The sequence below is a fragment of the Coenobita brevimanus genome, chromosome 40 (genome assembly GCF_032717465.1).
Source record: "Coenobita brevimanus isolate Jiangsu-jjx chromosome 40, ASM3271746v2, whole genome shotgun sequence".
Taxonomy (NCBI): domain Eukaryota; kingdom Metazoa; phylum Arthropoda; class Malacostraca; order Decapoda; family Coenobitidae; genus Coenobita; species Coenobita brevimanus.
Genome location: NC_136993.1, coordinates 21246762 through 21272266, shown reverse-complemented (window position 1 = coordinate 21272266; position 25505 = coordinate 21246762). Strand labels below are relative to the sequence as shown.

General features: G+C 40.6%; 1 protein-coding gene across 1 annotated transcript in view; it reads left to right on the top strand.

The window, feature by feature from the left end:
* Positions 1-25505, top strand: part of LOC145396985 (ionotropic receptor 93a-like) — a 247572-nt gene that overhangs the window by 175845 nt on the left and 46222 nt on the right. Inside the window, exon 7 of the mRNA XM_080270213.1 lies at positions 11118-11232. Within this exon, the coding sequence (XP_080126339.1) occupies positions 11118-11232 (115 nt within the window). The remainder of the gene's footprint in view (positions 1-11117; positions 11233-25505) is intronic.

The window sequence follows — 25505 nt, the reverse complement described above, 5'->3', positions numbered from 1 at the left end:
AGATAGAACATATACTCTTTGTGACCCCAGTTCAGTAACCAGCATTCGGCTGTTTAATTGTAAAGTTTCATGGTTGGCATGTGCCATTGGGTGAGAGCTTCGCAGGGTGACGAGAGACGAGTATTATTGGCTTATACAGTACTGTACATAAAAATCCCATATCCTATCAGTACAAACGAGTTTTAAGAAGAAACTTTACGTAGTCTATTGATTCTTTAACATCGTCATGCATTCCTGCAAGTCTTTTGTACAAATCGACTGTAAATTAAGGATTAAATTCAAATTTTATGGCTTGCGAGAGAGCAGGGAGGGAGGAGAAGGGCTGGTGTGTTGTTGTCAGTTATGTAATCTTTAGTTTGTAGGATACTGCTACCAGCATTATCATATCACCCACGAACATTATTTTAATGAGTGACTAGCATCCCTTTAAGTCAGGAGTAATATTATTATCCATTACAATTTTTCTGCTGCAAGTAAACGTGGCACCATTTCTTTCATATGATGTTGACATGAGAACAGTGACACAGGATTGCCAATGTAACGACTATGCAGCTAGACCTTTCATTTTGCTTCTACCTAGCGGCACTATTTAACATCTGGCAGCATGGTATCTAACTGCATTCTGGATATTTTTTGCCATTTTTAGGTGATATTCTAGAGCTTTAATTGTATTTTCTAGCGATGTTTTGCAGTGTTTACTATCTAGCGACATTGTAGCAAGTTTTCAGGACCAAACTAGCGAGATTGGTTATAAAGACTTGGCAACCTTGCGTCCACTGTCATTTGAATGGGAAAATTTCCAGGCGAGGCACACACTTCAAATGCTGTTCTCCGCGTTCAGCTTTTCACTGGGTTCAGCTTCATTTGTTCATGAAACAGCATGCCATGTACTTACAGCAATAAAGATTATGCAGATATTGTCTGTTTTTATGGATTCTGCTATGGTAATGCCAGTGCTGCAGACAGGAATACAGGTGGAGATACCCAATCGCGCCATGTTTACTTGCAGTGGAAAAATTTTTGTAAAAAATATTCTTCCTGACTTAATCCGCCCCATCCCGACCACTTTTCCACCACTGACTCCCCCCAGTCCCGACCATTTTTGGAAATTTTTTTTTTTGGCTCAAACCTCCACTTTTGGTGAGAAACATCGACAAATCATAGAGAAATCGCTCAACTGAGGTTTAAAATACTCGAAACAGGTAGCAGTACCGCCTCACTTTACTGTTTTCTATCAGGCTGGCTCCAGAGAAAACGAGTTCTATGGGAGTGTAACCATTCCACACACTCATAAACGGTATTTATTTATTTATTTGGTACGAATTTATATGTAGTACAAGAGAATATTGGTTTTTACACAGTAATATAGGCATTATAAGCATTGTTTCACTCATGAAACACATCAACATACCTGACCTTTTTTGGCGACATTGCCTGATCATCATTTATGACTGTTTCTTCCTCTAATGCTATGTAAAGTTTGTCCTCCACATTGTCATCGATTGGGGAATCACTCTGGCCCTGAATTTCGTACCGTGGCATGACATCGCTTTACTGGCCAGGTCACTGGTAACAGGTGAATTGCTGAGACAATGGCATGGTGGGGGGGGAGAGGTCATGCTGGGTAAGGCATTGTCCCTACCTGGCATCTTATAGAGGAAGGTGTCTCGTGTATATGTCCCAAAAATCACTCGTGAAAATTGAAAATTTTGCAAATTAGGGACCTTGCAATTGATTCGCGTTTATGAACGTCAACGGAATTGGCAGTGACAAAATGTGTGGACGTTAATTCACGTCGATGGGACGCCACGGGTTAAAGTGAGGCTAATCTCCCTTTACAATAACGTTTTTCCATTGAATGAGCTGTCGTTATGATAATGCTGGTAGCAGTATCCTACAAATTAAAGATTACATAACTGGCAACAACACAGCAGCCCATCTCCTCCCTCCCTACTCCCTTGTAAGCCGTAAAATTTGAATTTAATCCTTAATTTACAGTCGATTTGTGCAAAAGACTTGCAGGAATGCATAACGATGTTAAAGAATCAATAGACTAAGTTTCTTATTAAAACTCGTTTGTATTGATAGGATAAGGGATTTTTATGTACAGTACAGTATAAGCTAATAATACTCGTCTCCCGTCACCCTGCGAAGCGCTCACCCAATGGCACATGCCAGCCATGAAACTTTGCAATTAAACAGCCGAATGCTGGGTACTGAACTGGGGTCGCAGAGAGTATTATTATGTTATAGAACAAAACATACTCAAAATTGCATGACAGATCATTGGTGTAAGTTTTTGTCATCCGTCGCATTACACCCAGTATATATATATATATAGATAGATAGATAGGTAGATAGATAGACAAATAGATAGATACATAGATAGAAATGATAGATACATACATAGATATCATAATTTGGATCTAGTAATGTAATGATTTAAATATTAATGCACATAGGACATAAAATTTGTATTTTTTTTAATATCATTGTCTTCAGAATATCTTTATCCCTAATGACCTCTAAATCCAAGAAGGGAAGTTTATTATCTAGTTCCAATTCATAAGCAGACTTGAGGGATGGGGCATTTAGCTAAATTAAAAATTCATCAGTGGGAAAGTTTTTTTTTTCTTTTACTAACAACAGAAGATGGAAAAACAAATGAATAAAAATAATCTATACACCGGACTACTGGTGTCCTCCATTCATTAAAAATCTGTAACGGTTGGACTTGAACAGCTGTAGATTGAAGTTTCTGTGGAAACAACTCTTGGGAAGCGAGTTCCAAAGAGATGTAGTTCGGAGAATAAAAGATTTCTGATATGCAGAAGTTCTGCAGTGTGGCAGTGTGACAGTCCAGTCCTGAGTTGTACCAGATGCCCATGTAGCACAGGGGAAGGCATGGAGAGGTGTCGTAATGGATGTGACTTCGTCTGAGATTTGCCATAAATATATCTGTAAAATAATGCAAGGGAAGCAGAATTCCTCCTTACCTGTAGGGGAGGTAGTTTATTTGTAATAGCAGGGTTATTAATAATTCTAACAGCTTTGTTCTGTTTGGGCAAAGCATAGAATGTTATCAATGTACTGGAGCTGAACTATGTTTCTCTCCATTACAGAGGTCAATAAATTACTCACAAAGTATTCCATGTACATATTTGCCAGAAGAGGGGAGATGGAATTAGCAATGGCCATAAATAGCATTGTGTGTCATTACCTTAAAAGCAAGAGAAATATTATCTGCAAACAACATTAATAATTTAATGGTATTTTCACAGGAACACCATCAATGTCGCTGACCTAAAACAGGTGCTGTATAAAAATTCCGTGGAAAAAAAAGTAAATAAATTTTATATATTATTACAGTCTGAAAAAGGCTTGGAAACCAGGATCACACAGCATAAGTAAAATATAAGGGCGGTCTAACATAGTATTGGCTTATTCCACCACAAAGCATGCAACGATCACCACACTGGTAAGGCAGGTTCTGAAACTAGAAAGGTCAAAAAGCTTCGACGAAAGAAATTTTACTGAATCATGCGAAATTTCTAGCACATGTAAGAGTAACGTAAATATGAAGTACGGCCTTTTTAAATGTGATGCATTATTAACCCCTTAACCGTGGGGCATCACTTTCATAACGCTTGGGAGCAAGGGATCATAGTGCCGGGCGTCGCTTTTGTGATTCTGCGTTATTTTGAATTCACCCGGGCTTCCAAGTGGGGGCTTGTATCATCTATCAGTACTGCCGATGTCCAACACTAGTCAGCACTCCTAATCTCATCTGTACTCCCATCCATTGTTGACAATTTAGCCATTTCTCCTCGTTCTTGACTCCCCTCCCTACCCCCCCTCCATTACCCTATCCTCTCGCCTGCCCGGCCGTGCTACGCTAAGTAAATCTTCCCTGGATTTTTTCACTGATTTCATCCATTGAAATAAGCCCTATGCCCTATTCTTATACCAAATAATATACACAAGAAAGAAATAAGGTAAGTGAGAGTGCCATACACCTGGAATTTGCTAATTATCACCTGACAACACCTCACGTGCACTCGTTCGCTAATTTTCGCTGTTTATTTCCCCTTGAAATATGCCGTATAATCTATTTTCGTAATAAATATACATATAAGGAGGGAAGGGAGAAGCTTAAGTGATATTTATATTCACCTGGAACTACCTAATTTATAATATATTGTCTAGATTTCCTGCCAATCATTTCACTGCTATATATAGCTGTTTCAAGAGGCTAACATTGGTAGTAAAGAATTTTCCTAGGTAGGCCACCACCCAGGCCCACCCTTATCAGTTCACTCTCATCTTCTAACGTGGAGGTACGTCAGTTCGCTCTTGCTAGCTTCAGGGACTTTTCACCCCCATGCAAAGGGCCCTGTGACCTTTACCCCCTACTAAAACCTCGTGTGGAAAGAGGTAAAGGGCTAACAATTGATAAAAGAGTGACTACGATCTTTCTATTGAGTAAAACAGTGCAATTGGAATTGTAAATAATGTGTAAATAATGTGTAAACAGCAAGTGAAAGTAATGAATGTAAATATACGTCAACAGTGGATTATAGTTTTATAAGTTACTTCAAGTGACAGTGCATAACACAGTGTAAATAAAATAGAAATGTAAATAACGTAAATAAAATAGAGAACGTAAATAGAAATGTAAATGAGTAGTATTATAAGAATACGAGTATATACCCTAGGAGTAATGAAAGTGAAAGTTTCACTCTAGCATGTCTGAATACTATGAGTTATGAGAGTGAAGGTGAAAGTGACAATCACTCTCAATGCTAGTATACAGGACGAGAAAGTGAATGCTACGTATTTTACTGAAAGAAATTGAATCCCTACAGTGACAATAAACTTATACTACTGAAGGAAACTTATGGATAAAGACTGTAGATTTATGTAAGTGTTATATAGTAATAGAAATATAAAGTGTGAGGGGTTTTATGAATAATAAATGACAGAGTACCAAGAGCGAACTAGAGCAAGTGCGACGGTCAGACGCGCTCGTAATTTTCATTGCTTTCACAGTTTTTTTTTTTTTTTTTTTGAGTATGGATCCCAAACTACTTGAAAATCATAGAGTAGAGTTTATAGTGTTACTATCTGGCTGTGGTAATCATATTACGGGTTGTCAGGAAGTGTAAAGTGGAGACTTCGTTACCCAACTTCAGAGGTCTAAACAAGTCCTACGGTAACAGACGAAGGCTCAACAAACATTCCAGGAGAAAGCTGAAGGTATGTGCTATAAGCTTATTTAATTTTAATATTCTAGGACTAATAACTGATTTTTGGCAAATATTTTTTGAGAGTCTGTCGGAGCCCGAATAACCTCGCGGCACACGCAAAACATTGGTAAACATGCCCGTGGTGTAGGGGTTAAAAGAATCTATTGTAAAGCACTGTCTCCCTGACTAACATTCATTGTATAGGTTAGTAGGTAAAGTCAGACGAGATGAGGTGAGGTGAGATTATAAAATGTCAGATCATGCCAGGTTCCTCTTTGTTCTATGTGTCCTTCCCTACTGCAGGTGTGTTTATAAGACCTCCACCCTTTTGTCTTTATGTCACTCTGAAGATGTAATGTAGGAAAGCAATTACCGTCTCCATTTTGTTTTCTCCTGTGGTCAGTTTGTCTTCATTTTTCCACGGTTAAGTAAAGTTCTGCACACACACACACACACACACACACACACACACACACACACACACACACACACACACACATGTGGAACATGCATGTCCACACATACTACCAGATATACAAATAGCAGAAAAAGTAATACAGGAGGAGTTAAGTAAATTAGACAGAGGAAAAGCAAGTGGTCCTGATGAAATTTCATGTTGGGTACTAAGAGAATGTGCAAAGGAGTTAAGTAAACCATTACTTTTAATTTTCAAGAAATCCTTGAGTCAAGGTAAACTACCTGATATTTGGAAGAAAGCAAATATTGTCCCCTTATTCAAGAAAGGAAACAGACAAAATCCACTCAACAACTGACCATTATCACTGACCAGTGTTGTAAGCAAGGTATTAGAAAAGCTTATACGAAAAGCTTGGGTAAATCATCTAGAAGAACACAATATGATAACAGAAAGACAGTTTGGTTTCAGAAAAGGAAAATCATGTGTTACTAATCTGTTGAGCTACTATGACTGAGTAACAAACACAATAAAGGAAAGAGAAGGATGGGTGGACAGTATCTATTTAGATTTCAAGAAAGCATTTGACACAGTACCACCCCAACGACTTTTATGGAAACTGTACCATCAAGGAGGAATTCGAGGCAAACTGTTTTGTTCGATGCAAGATTTTCTCATAAAAAGAGAAATGAGAACAGTACTAAGAGGAAACTACTCATCATGAAAAGAAGTGACTAGTGGAGTACCACAGGGTTCAGTGCTGGCACCAATCATGGTTTTTAGTGTATATAAATGAAATAAACAGTAACACTGGAAATGAGAGCTATCTGAATATGTTTGCAGACGATGCAAAAATACAAAGGAGAATTACTACCACAGACTCTTGTAAAGAGCTACAAGAATAATTAAATAAACTTCATGAATGGAGTAATACATGGCAAATGGAATTCAATGTGGACAAGTGTCATGTAATCAAGTTTGGTAAAAGTGGAAAAAGACCTGATTGGGATTATAAGTTAGGAAATAAAACCCTATACACATCAGAAAGAGAGAAAGCCCTAGGTGTGATTATCAATAACAGACTATCTCCGACTGACCACATCAGCGAGAAGGTACGGAACATGTATACACTGCTTGCAAATATGAGAATAGCATTCACATACATAAATGAAGTCATGCTAAGAAGGATAATAATATCATTCATTAGACCATCCCTGGAATATGCATCAGTAGTCTGGAGTCCTTATCTCAAAAAACACATAGACAAGATTGAAAGAGTTCAAAGGGCCGCTACAAAATGGATACGAAGCTTAAGGGACCTAAGCTACGAAGAAAGACTAAATAAACTGAATCTACCAACACTACAGGAAAGAAGGAAAAAAGGTGACATGATAATGCTATATAAGTGCATATCAGGGAAGGAGAAAATAGACATAAATGATTACTTAACATATGGAGAAGCATCAGTAAGAGGACACTGCAAAAAAATGTATAAGAAGAGAGGTGATAAAGACGTAAGGAAATTCAGTTTCCCAAACAGAGCAATTGATCAATGGAATGCACTACCGAATTAAATAGTATTTGCCAAAACAATTCACAAATTTAAGGATATGTACGATAAATATGGTTTAAGACACGGGACAGTACGAGCTTGACTCATTCCTGTAAAGATAAAATTAGGTAAGAACAATTAGGTAAGAACACACACACACACACTAGGCACCGAGAAGAGCAGACGCACGCTGCCACCGCTCCATATCTGGGCAACTTGGCCAGTGGCATTACCTAAATTAGTATCTTTATATGAGTCAAGCTCTGTACCAGGTTCGACTAAATGGTGTTCTAATATAAAAAAAGAAGAAGTTTTAAGTAAGACTTGTTCAAACAGAAAACAAAACAAAGTAGCGCAAGAATGCACACAATCAGCTGATCATTTGTTTAGTCTGCAACTGCACCAGGGAATGTAAGTACTATATGTGCTTTTAGTACTGCATAATGACCACGTACTTTAGTAAAGCAAATTTGGAAAAGAAAAGGGATAAAGTAGAAAGAAGGATGATGATTTCTACCAAGAACTAGTTGATATGGAGACTCACAATAAACTGGTGGAAGGAGTACACAGACTAGAGATGGCTTTTCAAAATGAGATTGATGAAATTAAGAAACAGATGCACTTGCAAAAGGAAGAAATAGAAAAATTAGGAAAGGAAGTCAACAAGAAAGACACAACCATAGATGAGTTAACAGTAGAAGTGGGTACACTTAGGAGGAAAATTAGTGAAATGACAAGTACAGCAGTCAACCACGAGAGTATTATGGAAGAGTTAAAAAATTATACAGAGACAATCAGGCAAGTAAGCAGACTGATAGACCAGAGCAGTGATATTGAGAAGATAACACAGGTGAATGAAGCTGTGCAAAGCTACAAAAATGATGTGGAAACCACTTATGCTGAAATGGTGAAAGTCAAGAAGGACTTAAGACAAGGGTGGAAGAAAAAAGCATTAAAAAGGAAGTGAAAAGAATAATCCAAAACATGGCTCAGTGGATTAGAGCGCTCTGCTCTGACCGAAGGGTCAGAGGATCAAATCCACCCAAAGGTCATTGGTAGACATCAGGAAGGGCATCCAGTCATAAAATGCTACACGCTCCAATCCAAAAGTCCTCTACCCAGGGGCAACGCCTTAGCCCTTCGGGGATACCTGGCGTAAAACCAAAAAAGAAAAAAAAAAATCCTAAATTAGTCAGAGATTCAGTAGATACCAAGAAATCTATAGTAATCACTGGTATGGAAGAGGAAGAAGTAAAAAAAACTAGATCTCAAGAGACAAAAAGGAAATGGCAAATGTAATGAGCATATTGAAAGAAGTATCAGAGGAAACCTGAAGTAAAGACATAGAGGAACACAAAAGGTTAGGGAAATATGAGAGAAGCAAGTCAAGACCTCTAAAGGTAACCTTCCAGAGTGTAAACACCGTGGAGGAGATAATAAATAATGCAACAAATCTTATGGAAAAAAAGGAGTTAAAAAATGTATGGATAAAAAGATGCCCAACACAAGAGGCACTGCAATTACTGAGAGAGAAGAGGGAGGAAGCAAAAACAAAAAATGAAAGAAGATCAGAGGAGGAGAAGAATATATTTTTTTACAAAGTAATTGGATTGCAGGTACGAAAATGGTACATAAACAGGAGGGAATAATAAAAACGAGGAAGGTAGTAGAACCAAGTCATGATAAGTATATAGACAAGATGATTAAGCTGATGTACTCAAATGTGGATGGAATGGTATCAAAATTATTAGAGATGAATGATTATGTCAGAGAAAATGAACCACATATAATATGCCTAACTACAACAAAATTAACACCAAGGATATCAAATGACATCCTAAACTTAGAGGAATATAATATATGGAGAAGAGAGGAACTTAAAAAAAGGAGAAGGAATTTTAATATTAACTAAGAAGGCTTCGTGGATGAGTTTGGGAGAGTGTGTAAGAAACGGAATCTAAAGGTGAATGTAGGGAAGAGCAAAGTAATGGTCTTCGAGAAGAGTGAAGTTAGTGAATGTACTGTGAGACTGGATGGGGAGGAAATGGAGAATGTGAGTGCATTTAAGTACTTGGGTAGAGTGATGAGTAAGGATGGAAGTTTAGAGGGCGAAGTGTTTGAAAGGGTGCAGCAGGGAAAAAAGGTTGCTGTTCCTTGAAAGCAGTGATAAGAAACAGGGAGGCGAGCATGGAAATGAAAAAGCTACTACACGACAGTATTGTTATACCAACTCTAACGTATGGAAGTGAAGCTTGGACATTGTTGGAGGGAGAGAAGTCAAGAGTGACAGTAGTGGAAATGAGTAATTTAAGAGGAGGATGTAGAGTCACATCGACAGATAGACTGACAAATGATGAAGTGAAGGAGCAGTGTGGTGTGGATGTGGATGTGATAGGAAGCGTTAGGAGAAACACAATAACCCGCCGCATGCCAGTGCCGTTTTAAGACGGTCTGACATAATTCTGTGGCCAGTGCTAGTGCCATTTTTAAAAGTCTAAAATAAAAAACTTCACCATGACCACATTTATCAAGATTCACGGGTAAAAACTGGCAGTCATGTAAGGTAACTGTTCCTCTACCATCTCCCAGGCTGTCAAGGCCAGACACTCACTTGCTCCCCCCACCTCACGCTCTCTCTGCCTCATTCTGCCTGTGTTCTCACCCAGTGCTGTACATAGTGAAAACATTTTGTAAATATTTTATGTGTCAGCTGTAAATATTTTCTTGTAAGTATAAGGACTATATAGTGAAGTCAAGTTGTAAATACCTTATTAAAGTGCCAGGACTGTACATAATGAAGTCAGGTTGTACCTATCTTCAAGTAAGTGCAAGATAAAGCATTCACAGTGAGAAAGACATGCAAATTGTGATAGATGTTGAAGTAATAAGTAATCAGAAAAGTGTACTGAACATTGCTATACCGTCCCAGCACAAATACCTGAGTATACCTTACATAGAAAACGGCTTCCTCTCATGTACGTGGTGAGCATTAGAGAGTGGCTATACCTTTACACGAGTGTGCAGGACTCAATAAAACTCATTTCCGAGCCACGGTCTGCATTTTAACGGTGAAATTTGTTGTTTCCACATCAAAATCTATCATTTTAGCCCCCCCCCCAAAAAAGGTCGAAAAATGGCCGCCACTGGGGTGACCCAGAGGGCTAAAAATAGCCGGCAAGCAGCGGGTTAAGGTGGTTTGGCCATGTGGAGATGATGGAGAGTGAGAAACTGATAAGGAGAGTGTATGTAAGTGAGGTGGAGGGAGGGAGTGGGAGGGGGAGGTCGAGTCTGAGATGGAAGGATGGAATGGAGAGGTATATGAGAGAGGGGGGCGTGAGCTGGGAACAGGTCAGTGAAATGGCGGTGTACAGAGTGACATGGAGGCGATTTGTTTGTGGCCGCCCCTTAGGGATTAAAGGGTCTGGCAATATATATATATATATATATATATATATATATATATATATATATATATATATATATATATATATGTGTGTGTGTGTGTGTGTGTGTGTGTGTACACACAACAAAAAAACTATCGTTACACCTTCTGCGTGATATAAAATGACACACGAATGAAGGTGTTTGATAACAGCCTCCTCCATTGGTATCCCTGCGTGTGTTTGTTGCATATTTATTATAAGCTATATCTATTGCTTCTCCCATGCATATTTCTACCTCGTCCTATTTGGCAACTCACCCACTGTCAGGCTTACCAACCCTAGCGAGACAGTCAGGTTGTTCAGTATGAAACACATCTGACCCCCCTGTAACGATAGTTTTTTTGCTGTGTGTACATACACTGTAGAGATTGACAGATAAATACATACAGATATGTAGATTAATGGACAGATATGCAAACGTTGTTTTCATGCTATTCTGATTCATCTTATCACTCCATCAGAGGCGAAGGAAACCACAGAGGGGGACAACAGACGGTGCTGAGGCCAGCAACACTGGGAAGGCGGTGGCACTGAACATTGACCACATGCAGGGAGCCTTCTACCTCTTGGCCCTGAGTTACCTTTTCGCCATCCTGATCTTTCTTGCAGAGCTCATTGCGAGGCGCAGGAAATGCCACAACAGAAATTAAGTGGAACTAAATCGTAGAGACCTGAAAAACTTTTAATATAATAACAGATGGGACCTAAATCAAAAAACAAACAAGCAAAAAACTCTACTCTCCTCTGTACTCGTTATGTAAGCTGGCATCTCCTAATCCAGTGTATTACAACAATGAACAGAATACCAAAAAGTACAGTACGTTTTATTTACCTTTAACCTATTTTCTTGTGATCTGAAATTGAGTGTAAGTGATTCAATTCCTTCTCATTATCAGGATTTACAACCATACAACCAGAAACCTCTGTTTTCTATGAAAGTGCGTAGGGTAACAGAGATATTAAAAGGTAATAGCCCAAGAGGAATAAATTGAAAAAACAAATGGTAATATTCATCACCCAATCCTGTGTTGCCCCATGAGGAGTGTAGAGGCCTGAGGCTAGGCAAGCTGGCCCTGACCTTTAAGATGAGAGTGTCCAACCTCAGTCATCCCTGAGTTGCATTACGTGAGCAATAAGCAGCAACCATCCCTTGGATATAAACCTGCACAGGCTCAATCCGATTGGAGCGCCTTTATTACCCACTAAACTACCAGGTGCCACATTATATGGTTACTACACAGTGTAGTACAAGGTTTCCTGGTGTTTGGGAATCCATTTGGCTTGTCACCCAGTGTTGTGTCACCCTTAGACAGAAGGAAGAGGAAAGAATGAAGGAAAGAAAAACAGAATAGGAAAAAAGGAAAGAAAGAAGGAGGAGAGGATAGGTCAGTCAACCCCAAGAGCAGCATACATCGAGTGAGTGGAAGGCGAGTCCCCCCCACCTACCATTAAAAGAAAAGATAACAGTAACAATCTGAACAATATGGTATGATTAACGAATGTGTAAGGAAAAAAGACAAATTTTACCCCCTATACAGTATCTTCATTCTGATTACTCCAGAATTCAAGTGTCTACCAAATATAAGGGTATCCTGTAAGTACAAGGAGTCTAAATCAATAATTTAAAAATAAGCACACAGGGTTTCAAGCATATTCTGTTGAATGAAGGTCTCCTTTGTAAGGTAAAAGAAAAAAGAAATCACTGCTTTTATGAGGCACCATACCAGTTAACTACAGAAAATATACAGAAAAATTAAAATTTCATTTTGTGGGAAAATCAGTTTGCTTGGGTATTAAAATATGTGTAAACTAATGAACTAAACATGTTCATTTTAATAATAAACTTTTAATAAGCATCATTTATCTGTTTTGTGAGAGACAGTATGTAATAAACAAGCAAAGCAAAACTATGCAGCCCACTCCAAATAGAAGACTCCATGAAAATAGAGGCTCATAAAAAGAATGTTAAATTTAAAACGTTCCATAATTTTACCAGAGTTTGCTCTAAAAAGTCTTTCAAAATTGACCTTGATTACTACCACTTCTGCCTTCTCTTCTCCCTGGAGAAAAGCCGCGCCTTACCCACTCCTTGCAGACAGAATAGAAGGGGGTAAAAGAATAAAGGTCTTGTATCTCTGCCTGGCACCCCTGATATTTCAATAATGTGTCTATTTGGCAATCATGCAATTGTTGCTGAAAACTGCAATTCGTGTTTATTGATAATATTTACTGAGTTGGACTGGAAGCAAAGACATTATCAAGCACATTCATTTATTTCATGAGATAACATATGAATGATCTAGATCTTTATTCCATAAGACAGTCCCCGTTTCCTTACAATGCCATTTCAAACTATGTATAAGATTTTCCGAAGGTGGTTTTATCAAATATATAGCTACAAGCTTTTGTCACACCCCAGGTGATGAACTTAACATCATAACCACTCACTAACTGTGGTTACTCTTGTGACATCTTTGTACTTAACCTGCTGCGTGCCAGCTATTTTTAGTCCTATGGGTCGCCTCCCTGCTGGCCACATTTTGACCTTTTTTTTATTGGCTACAATGATAGATTTTGATGTGAAATCAACGAATTTCACCATTAAAATGCTCGCCAAAGCTCGGAAATGGGTTTTATTGAGTCCTGCATACTCGTGTACAGGTATATCCACTCTCTCATGCTCACCACATACTTGAAAGCCGTTTTCTATGTAAGGTATACTCAGGTATTTATGCTGGGAAGGTATAGCAATGTTCAGTACACTTTTCTAATTACTTATTACTTCAACATCTATCACAATTTGCGTGTCTTTCTCACTGTGAATGCATTATCTTACACTTTCTTGAAGTTAGGTACAACCTGACTTCATTATGTACAGCCCTGGCACTTACAAGAAGGTATTTACAACTTGACTTCACTATATAGTCCTTACACATACAAGAAAATATTTACAACTTACAATTACGTGAAAATATTTACAAAGTGCCTTCACTATGTACAGCACTGGGTGAGGCACACAAGGAGAGTGAGGCAGAGTGAGTGTAAGGGAAGGAGTGAGCGAGTGTATGGCCTTGACAGCCTGGGGGATGGTAGAGGAACCATACATGCCTGCCAATTTTTACCTGCGAATCTTGAAAAATGCAGTCCCAGTTTTTTTTTTGTTTTTTTTTACCATTTTAAAATGGCACTGGCACTGGACACGGAATTATGTCAGACCGTTTTAAAACGGCACTGGCATGCAGCGGGTTAAAAGATATGCATGCCTTGATTGAATGACTGGCATAAGTAAGACATTCCCCCCCCTCAGGAACCACCTTGTCATGAGAGTAAACCCTAAACGAAATATCCATTAGCTGAGTCCCATGGTAGGTGGGGCAAGGTAGACAGAGCAACCCTGATCAGTAGACGTTCATCGTGAATTTTCATGCCACCTCAAGAACAATCTCTTGAGAGTTACTGATGTAACATGCAGTTGGACAAGAGGACCACCAAGACATAAAGTAACTTGGTGGTGGGACGAGGGTGTAGAAGCTGCAGTTAAGGAGAAAAGAAGGCTTTTCCAGGAATGGAAGAAGGGTGATAGCAAAGAGGAATATTTGGCTGCCAAGCATAGGGCTAGAAGAGAGGTATACAGGGCAAAGTCTGAGTCACAGAGACTTTTACTTGAAAACCTAAATCATGGGGAAAGGAAAAATATGATATTTAGGGTGGCAGGTCAGGTGAAAAGGGATAATCGGGATATTATAGGTGAGCAGTGTGTGAAGCATGATGAAGGGTAGTTGTGAACAGTGAGGATATTAAAGATGCATGGAGAGAGCATTATAACCGGTTGTTGAATGAGTAGTTTGACTGGGACAGAGAAGGTTTGGAGCCAGCAGATCCAGTGTCTGGCCCTTGGCCTTTGATTGATGCTGGTACTGTGGGTGAGGCAATAGGCAGGATGAAGGCGGGGAAGGCAGCAGGTGTGTCTGGGCTGACTGCCGAAATGTTGAAGGCCTCAGACGATATAGGGGTGGAGTTAGTCACTGACCTGATAAATAGGATTATTTATGAGTGTGTTGTCCCAGATGATTGGCTGAAGAGTGTAATTGTAAATGTGTATAAAGGGAAGGGTGATGCCCTGGAAAGCGGAAATTATAGAGGTATAAAGCTTTTAGATCAGATAATGAAGGTAATGGAGAGAGTTTTAGAAGGTATGATTAGAGAAAGAGTAAATATTGATGAGATGCAGTTTTGGTTTATGCCAGGTAGGGGGACCACTGATGCCTTATTCATTATTCGAAAGTTTCAGGAAAAAAATATTGGTAGGAGAAGGGATCTTTATTTTGTTTTTGTTGATTTGGAAAAGGCCTTTGACAGACTCCCTAGAGAGGTGGTGAAGTGGGCAATGAGAAAGCTTGGCTTGGAGGAGTGGCTGGTTAGGGTGGTTATGGCTAGGTATGTGGGTGCTCACACCCAGGTAAGAATGAATGGAGATTTGAGTGATGGGTATCCCGTGAAAGTTGGTGTGCATCAGGGGTCAGTTTTGAGTCCCATGTTGTTTATCATGGTACTTGAAGCCCTTTCACCTGACTTTAGAAACGGACTTCCGTGGGAGTTGTTGTATGCTGATGATTTGGTGTTGATTGCAGAGAACGAGAGGGAGGCGGAGGAAAGGTTTAGGAGGTGGAGAGATGATATAGGAAACAAGGGATTAAGGGTAAATGCAGATAAAACAAAAGTGATGATATCTAGGTTGGTGGTGGTACTGTCAAAGACAAGGGAGAGTGGCCATGTGCAGTTTGCCACAAGGGCATGGGAAGTAATTCCATCTTGTGCGGCGTTTGTGATAAATGGGTGCATAAGAGATGTAGTGGTATCAGAGGTAGACTGCGAGATAATGCTGATTTTATGTGTACAGCGTGTTGGGGAGAGCAGGTGGAAATTGTCAGATGTGAAAGAATTGAACCTGCTGGTGAATCTCTTGAGTGTGTGGAAGAGTTTTGTTATTTGGGAGACATGTTGTGCGCTCATATATGAGAGAGGCGGGTGTGAGTTGGGAGCAGGGCAGTGAGATGGCGGGGGACATGGCGACTTGGAGGCGATTTGTTTGTGGCCACCCCAAACGGGATTGAGGCGTCTGGCAATAGATAGATAGATAGATAGATGTTGTGTGCTGGAGGTGGGGCTGGAGCTAGCTCTGTAGCTAGGGTGAGAAATGGTTGGAAGAAGTTCAGGGAGCTCTTGCCTCTCTTGACATTGAGAGGACTCTCCCTACATGCTAAGGGGTTTTGTGTGCAGCATGTGTTAGGAGTGTAATGCTGTATTGTAGTGAGACCTGGGCAGTGAAGGAGGAGGATATTCGCCGGCTCAGACGTACAGAAATGACAATGATTAGGTGGATGTGTAGTGCATCCCTGCGTCCAAGGTCTGGGGGGGCTGGGTTTACGATGGAAGAGTTGAGAGGTAGGATGGGATTGGAGTGTATAGGTGTTGTGATGAGGAGAGGTAGATTGAGATGGTTTGGACATGTGGAGAGGATGGGGGATGATAATTGGGTGAGGAAGGTGAGAAGTGTTAATATTGGGGGTGGAGTTATGAGGGGCAGACCGAGAAAGACATGGGATGAGGTCATTAAGTGTGACCTCAGGGTTAAGGGACTGAACAGGGAGGCTGCAGTGGATCGTGCAGCATGGAGAGCCGCCATTAGGTGACCAAGGCCGACGCATGCAAGCATGTTGGAGCCTTTAAAAAAGAAACGAAAAACGAAACATCACAGGCTGAGAAAGGCCAAGTCATGTGGTGATAAGGACTGCACACCCTCTCCATCACACCAAAACCATTCATTGCACAATCCCACTGTTAAACTCACCTCTCATTTCATCCTAACGACAAAGCTCCAGGCCCAGATGGAATCCCACCAATTGTTTTGAAACAGTGTTCCCCGGAACTTGCCTCTGTTCTTGCAAAATTATTCAGACTATGCATACGTATTTCTTCATTCTCTAATTCATGGAAAGAAGCCAATATCCACCCAATTCCAAAGAAAGGAAGTTCCTCTGACCCCTCTGATTACAGACCAATAGCTGTCATATCTTCTCTTGGTAAAGTTTTTGAAACTGTAATTAATAGGCACATAGTTAAACATCTTGAATTCAACAACTTAATTAGTGATAGACAGTATGGTTTACGCCAAGAAAGATCCGCCATTGATATACTCAATCTCCTGACTCATACCATCCATCAATCAGTTGACCTACATGGTGAAACTCATGCACTAGCCCTGGGTATTTCTAAAGCTTTCAGCAGAGTGTGGCACCGTTCCCTGTTGTCCAAACTCCCTTGCTTTGGACTAAACTCTTTTGTTTCCTTGATTTCCTAATATCTCAGCAATAGAAAAATAAGAGTAAAAGTAGATGATTTATATTCCACTTTCCACTCAGTTAACGCCAGCGTGCCGAAGGGATCAGTTCTGGCACCAACCCTGTTTCTCATTCATATTAATGATCTCTTATCTGTCACCCACAATCCCATCCATTCATATGCAGATGACTCAACACTTCATAGTTCATTCACACTCAGACATCCATTTGCAAAGTCCGATATCTCTAACTCTCACCTCAGTACAGCCATCTCTTTAAATCAAGACTTATCCACGATCAGTGAATGGGGACAAAACAACCTTGTCTCATTTAATGCTAGTAAAGCTAAATATATACAATTTACTAATAGGGAGGTATTGCCAGAATCGTATATTACCTTCAATGCTACAAATATTCCCATTTTCCAAAAGTATTGAAATTCTTGGCATCTCACTTAACAATGCCCTCAGGTGGACCTCTCATGTCAGATCACTTGCTAAAACCGCCTCAAAGAAACTTGGATTAATGTACAGAGTCCGTAACTTCTTCACTGACGAGCAATTAGTTATAATTTATAAGAGTCATGTGCACTCTCAGGCTGAATACTGCTCACCCTTGTGGAGCGGATGTGGAGAGGTTGCATTAAAACAAGTAGACAAAACTCAGAACAAAGCTGTTAAAATTATTAATAACCCTGTTATTACTAATAAACTACCTCCCCTACAAGTAAGAAGGAATGTTGCCTCCCTTGCATTATTTTACAGATATTTCTACAGCAAATGCTCAGACGAAGTTGCGTCCATGGTGCCACCTCTCCATGCCTTCCCTCGTGCTACACGCGCAGCTGGCAGCGCTCATGACTGGAATGTCACTCAACCATACTGCAGAACTTCTGCCTATCAGAATTCTTTCATTCCCTGAACTGCATCTCTCTGGAACTCGCTTCCCCAGAGTTGTTTCCCTCCAGACTTCAACCTACTGCTGTTCAAGTCTAACTGTTACAGATATTTCATGAACAGCAGACACCAGTAATCTGGTGCATGGATTAATTTTTTTTATTCATTTGTTTTTCCTTCCTCTGTTCTGTTATTTTAAAAAAAAATTCAAAAGACCTTTGGCGACAGGACTTGGTGACGGTGACAGGCCATGGATGTTGTTGGAAGTCACTAGCTTGAGTACTGCAAATTTTTGGCACTGGCCCAATGACGCTGGTATGATGGCATAAGAGCAGATATCCAGTGTGCCAAAGCAGGGGGAAATAGACGCCCAACTGCTAACCCCTGACGTGGAGGGGTTTGGAATAGGTAATCTGAACATTTGCAGTCCCACATCACCTGGGCAGATAACCGCATCTGTCAAGGCATCCCACATTGAGGTTGAAAAACCAAAAGAATAATTTAGGCTCTTGCTACTGGAATATACTGACCTTGCTTGATACTAAACAAGATTCAAGACCCCGCCGAAAAACTGCTGTTATTGTCCATGCACTATCTACCTACGTATTGCCAGATGCCTGAATCCCATAAGGGGTAGCCACAAACTGCCTCCATGCCACCGTCCCTCACCATTTCACTGGCCTCCCGCCTGCCCACACCACCCTTCCATATACCTCTCCACTCCAACCCTCCATCTCATCCTCGGCCTCTGCCACCCTCTTCCCCCCCTCTCCCCCCCCTCCACCTTACTCACATAGGCTACACTCTCCTCGTTAGTCTCTCGATCTCCATCCTCTCCACATGGCTAAACCACCTCAGTGTATTAATTTTCCCCAAATGCATTTTATCACATCTACATCCACATTACAATGCACCTTCACTTCCTCATTTACCAGTTTGTCTCTCCATGTAACTCCACGTACTCCTATTAGGTAACTCGTTTCCGCTCCTCCCAACCTTGAATCGTGTCCTTCCAACTAGGTCTAAGTTTCACTTCTATACATCACAACGCTGTCATGTGGTGACTTTTTTTCTTCCATATTTACTACCCTCTTTCTTATCTCTGCCTTCAATGATCCAGCAACCTTTCTTTCTTGTCGTACCCTTTCAAGCACATCATCATCCAAACTTCCATCTTTATTCATCACACTACCCAAGAACTTAAATGCAATCACATTTCCCATTTCCTGATCATTGAACCTAGCTATACACTCCGTGATTTCATATCTCTCAAAGATCATAACTTTACTCTTCCCTACATTAACCTTTAGATTAAGTTTCTTACACACTCTCCCAAAACTCATCCACCAAGCAAGGCCCCCTCATCTTCACTTAACATTACAGTATCATCTACAACCAGTACAGGAAGTTTCCAAAAACTACCCTCTTTCATTAGGGTCACTCAAACATCCACTGCTTTACCTTACAGTATATCTCTTTCATATCCCCATCCATGTACAGATTGAATACCCATGGAGACATGACACATCCTTGTGCAATAAAAAATTCAGATGATAAAATTTACTCAGTTCACTACCCATACGTGCTGCAACCTTAGCACTCTCAAACATATTCTTCACGGCATTCAACAACTTCCCATTTGCTCCATATATTCTAAATATTTTTCCACATTCTTTGTTTATCCACTTTGTCATATGCTTTCAGCAAATCCAATAAGGCCACATACAATTTCTTTCCAATCCTCCACCAATTGGTGGTCTGAAAGTCCACTCCCCCAGTCTCTGTATGCTCTTGCATCCATTAGATACTTTCTCATTCTGTCAAACACATACAGATAATCAGTCATTGCCTTCCGTTCATTCAATTCACCACCCACCCTTCTCATCATTCACCACGTATAACTGTGGATCATTTTGTGCCTAATGAGGGTATTGGCTATCCCCTACCCTTTCCCTGCACAAATGTCCACTGAGCTCTGCCATTCTCATCCACTTCTGCAGGCACACCCAACTCACCAACTACTCTATCCACCTTCACATCCCCTATTTTTCTATTCATATCTTCGATTAAAAACACTCTCATTCCTCTCAAATTTTTCCATGCATGCTTCCACATTTGTCCAGAACCTTTCTTTCACCTTGCTTGCACGATATACACACACACACACACACACACACACACACACACACACACACACACACACACACACACACACACTCACACACACACACACACACACACACACACACACACACACACACACACACACACACACACACACACACACACACAGTTACCCATGTTTGTATTCCTACTTTTAGTGTTACCCACACAAGCCTTGAACAAACTGGTCCATATTCTCTCATATTCTTCTATTTCTTATTCACAACTGAGCTGAAAATATATAAAATTGGCACTGCTGCCTCCCAGGATAGGACAACCGAACAGAAGCAGAAGGGTATGCTGTACATATTTCTGGAGGGGATACCCAACCAACGTAAGAAGAACGTAAGAAGAACCCATTGTATTGGCTTTGCAGTCTGAAGCAAACTACATCCAAGAATGACCTGTGAGTATATCAGAGACGCTTGTGTCCTGATGCATACCACTCTAAAGGCCAATATGCAGCACTCATCTCTGCCTATGGTCCAGTGTTTGACACTGAGGACACAGTAAGAGATTTGTTTTATCCTTCTCTGGATGCTACTATACGCTCAATACCACATAATGAGAAATACATCTTACTTGGAGACTAATGCCAGAGCAGAAAAATATAATCACCTTTGAAAGGCATTATTGGTTGCCATGGTGTTAGTAACATGAATAACAATGGTCTTAGACTGCTTTTCATATGCTCAGAACAAAACATCCTAAAAAGATGTAGGAAGTAGACTGTAGCACCAGTCAAGCAGGACGGTACCCCCAAGGAGGATGGAAAGCTGATGACAGGTTGAGCTTGAGCTCCCGTTTCATCAGCCTTCGGCACTAGCTCCTGACTAACTCCTTTACTTACTGTTTCAGTGTTTGAGTAACATAGAGAGTAGGCCAGCATGCTGTCCAAGTCCCTCTATCTGTCAACACCAAACTACATGCACATTATGCTTCAGTTCCCATTCACAATTTTACAACAACAAAAAATGGCATTAACAAGCCAAGCCTTGGAGTTCCCAGGGAGGGGGGATGGGACTACCAATGCCTCCACCATCCGCCCCTCTCCCGGTAATGAACCAGCGAAATGTCTGCTAACACTGTCTGGCTCACTTCTTCATTTCTACAACATTCGCGGCCTTTCCTCTGCCTTTATGTTCAGCACCGCCTCTCCTCTTAACCTCACTTTCTCATCCTGAGACTCAAATGTCTTAGGCGATTGACAGCAAACCCTTCTCTGTATCCTCCTACTATCCCAACTGTTGCCGAGCCTTTCCAAAAAATGTGTTAGATTGTGGGGGCTTTCAAAAGAGGGAATGTTTAAGTTGTTCTTGTCGTGAATGGCAGGAGAAAGATCAAGATGAATCCTGGGTTTGACTGCAGTTTTATTCCCCAGGGGAAGTTATCTTCACAAGTGCAGTACTGAGGCAAGAGCGGTTTATGGTAGCTATGGTCCTTTCACCACAAGAAGTCCGTTCAGGGTGGGGCGCACCTGGTGAATCACCTCTAGCGATATTGCCAAATCAACCGTAATACATGCCTCTCTCTCTCTTATTTCCCATCTATGTGCTATTTGAAATTGTCTTTTATATTTTGTATATAAGAAAGGAAGCTATACAGTACATTGAGTATCAATTTTTAGAATTATAACAACGATTTGAATGAATTCTATGACACGCGGCAGTGCTTTTTTCCCATGTTGCCACGCCGAGCTCGGCGAGGGACCCAGGGTCAGAGAGAGGATTATAGGCCTACAGGGGAAACCTCTTAAAAATAAAACGTGCCTAGACTTTTACCTCATAGGTGGTGTGGAAAAAGAGTTGAAAATAAATAATAATATATATATATATATATATATATATATATATATATATATAGAGAGAGAGAGAGAGAGAGAGAGAGGGGGGGAAGAAATAGGTGGGATGGAGGTAGGTATTGATAATCCGATAATTGGTGGTCAAATTGGCAACGTCGCACTCGGGGAAAGTCCAACTTCTGCCACACCCTGAATGGACTTCTTGCTGTGAAAGGACCATAACTCCATGCCCACTGTTCCTGCCTCTCCCACCGTGCCTCTTCTGTCTCCTAACCCATTCTACCCTGTCTCTCCAATTTCCATGTGGTGACTATTTCTATCCTGTACTCATCTGCATGATCAGACACATGTCCAAACAACTGAGGGTAATAGCCATAAACTGCCATTCACAAACTGTTGGTTTGTTTCTCTGGCTCTGGAGAACGCTTATAGGAAACTGGGAAGCCAATCGAGTATGGCCAGGGCTTATCTTAGGAGTAGAATAACTGACACCACCACCTTTTGGGGAAACACATAACCTAGCATGCAGACTAAGTTCTGCTACATACCCTGTTTCCCTATTGCTTTTTCATGACTTGTGCAGGGCCACTTTGACAACAATATGCTACTTTTTTAATGCTTTTGGACCTGACACGAAGGCACAGTATCCAACAGAGTATCATGAATGGAAGAAACTGGGTTATTCAGCGACAAGCCTCAATAACCCTACCACCACATAAAGTCGGTGGCAGATTGCTATAGAGGTAAATTGAATCCTGCTAGACTGGGGAAGAAAAAAAAAAAAAAAAGCTGGCTACTTTTTAAGATGTCCAAAATCTTTTTAAAAAGCCTTTTATTTCTGTTGCATGTGAGAAAAAATATGTAGTGACTGAGAATATTAGTTGCCTACATATCGGTATACTCACTATAATACATAAGAAATTACTTCCTAAAAAAAGGAGTACTGAAAACTCTTGACTATCATTATCCTGGACGTCTGACTTATTACTACTACTACTTGTCAGTGGGTAACTTTTGCTACAGGTCAGGTAAATTTCAGTAAACAATGGTTCTTAACATATTTATGGTTGCACTTTGCACATCAGTTGGTGCTTGTCGCCACCCTCCCTCCACCTTTATCCTTTACTCGACTGTTTTGAAATCTTACATTACCATACAAATATATATTTACAGAAACATCTATGTACATATTACACATCTACATGCAAAGTTGAGGCACAAAACAGGATGTACCATATATTTTCAAGCAATTTACATCACGGGCCCAAATGGACTCATGGCTTGGCTGATGTGTTTGGCCATTCTTCTGGCGACATTTGGTATCCCTTAGCAACGGATAATGAGCGATTGTCTAACCCCAAAGGCTTTCATTTCTAAGGAAATTTCCACAGATTGATTTTTTTTTTTTCTTTTTTGCAAGGTGAGGAAATCCGTATTTGTTTCGCTCCTTTTATAAAAAAAAAAAATTGTTTTATTAATTATAGTAACAGGAAGATTAATGGGTTATTTATTGAATGTTTTGAATGTAAATTTTAAATTAATTTAATCCATATCCTTCAGTAGCATTTTCAGGCTCGATATGGTTTTTACCATTTCTCTATACCTGCAATCTTTCTAAATCTAGATTGACTTTAGGTCAAACTTACTGTAAAATAACTGACAAAGGATGGTCTGAAATAAGTCGGGGCCAAGTGATGTTCCATGTGTTACATCCCCATCCCACACTGCCACAGGCTCCAACAGCAGTAGTACAGTGCAGGAAGGACGTTGCCCAATGAGTTGTTCTACGGTCAGCCTTGAGGTGTACAGTACACAGGATCAGCTCAGGCGTCGTAACTAAATTCTGACATTTTAGGTTCACTGTCTTTATTTTCCAACTAATTACACTTAATGCTTTCCAACTTCACTGTTCTTACAAGCACTGGAGCTATACAAACTTTACTAACTGCAATAACACTTCACTATTTGCCAACAACACTTCATTATTTTTACAAGTTCTGATGATATACAAATTTCAATAACTCTTCACTACTTGCCAACAACACTTCATTGTTTTCATAAAAGCCGAAATATACAAACTACACCGACACTGCACTGACACTGCACTACACTTAAACTGAACTGAAAACCGACTGAACCTGAAATAGTCTCTCTCCCATCCTTATATAAGCTTGGAATATTCGAGAAACTTCTGGCACAAACTCGACGGGGCAACAGTTAACAATTACCAACTAGGAGACGTCAAAACATGCCAGAGTTTTCCTACATTACACAACACTGTAAATTATTTAGCATACAAACTTTAACTGAATTACACAATTTAACAAAAAAAAATCACAAATGAAACATCATAGGGAAAAAGAGCACACAAATTAAAGCTCAAATTATGAAATAACAACGTTCACTAACCCCAGGAAAACTGGCAACTCTGACTCATACCAGAACCTACGGTAGACTTCGGGAAACATCGAAAAGATCCTTGACTACCTAACTGGCAAATATTGCTTCTTAACACTACCCCTCCCTACTGTAGTTCTTTGTCGTCCCGACAAAACTACACAATATATACCAACATAACCTTAACCCTAATGAAAAATTTAACTATACACAAAATTATCCTTCAACTTATCAGTTTTCTTTTATTCCGCTTCCGATGATGTCCTTGTTCCTCCACACAATTCCTCCTGGAAGGTCTTGGTCCTCTTCCCGATTCACTTCTTCCCTCAGGAAACTGTTACCATCTTCTTGCACTTCAGCTCCATGGTCCTCCTCAACATTCTCGGCTGCAGGAGAGCACGATTCCTCAGAGACATCCCAGCTGTACTGTCCTGGCACATGGTAATGCCACAGACGGTTCATGTGTACCACCTTTGAGCGAGACTTCCTGCCTCCTCGAATCCGATATGTTAATCTGATAGGCAGTCCAACACAGTGTAAGGCCCGTCCCATGGGCACTGCAGCTTCGGTGACTGTCCCTTCTTTTGCTGAGGATTGTATAACCAAACTTGGTCGCCATCCTTGAAGCTCAGATCACCTGCCTTGACATCATTCTTGCACTTCATCACCTCTCCTGGACCTTAAGGGCTCCTCACACTTGATGATGTACCTCAGCCAGCCTTTCCTGAAGGTGCTTTGCATAGCCAGTGGTGTCTGTAGGAAGCTCTTCACCAGGTGGTCTTCCTGTTAGCAAGTCAACAGGTAAGCATAACTCATGCCTCAACATCAGCTTTGCAGGGGTGTAGCCGGTAGACTCATGGGATGCAGACCAATATGCCAACAGCAACGCAGATGACTTCTGGTCCCATTCTGTTTGTCCCTCTGTGCAGTACTTGGCCAATTCTTGTCCTAGGTTCCAGCTGAGTTTCTCCACCATACCAACTGACTGCGGCCTTAGAGAGGTCGTCCTGGTCTTCTTGATAACCAATAACTTCCAGCACTCACGGAACACAGCAGACTTGAAGCTTCTACCCTGGTCTGAATGTAGCTCTTGTGGCATCTCAAAATGATAGAAAAACTTGTCAACCAACACCTGGGCAACAGTCACAGCCTCTAGATTGGGGATGGCATAGGCTTCTGGCCACACTGTGTAGTAGTCCACGGCAACACATATAGACCAGTTTCCTCTATCAGTGAATGGCAGAGGTCTAG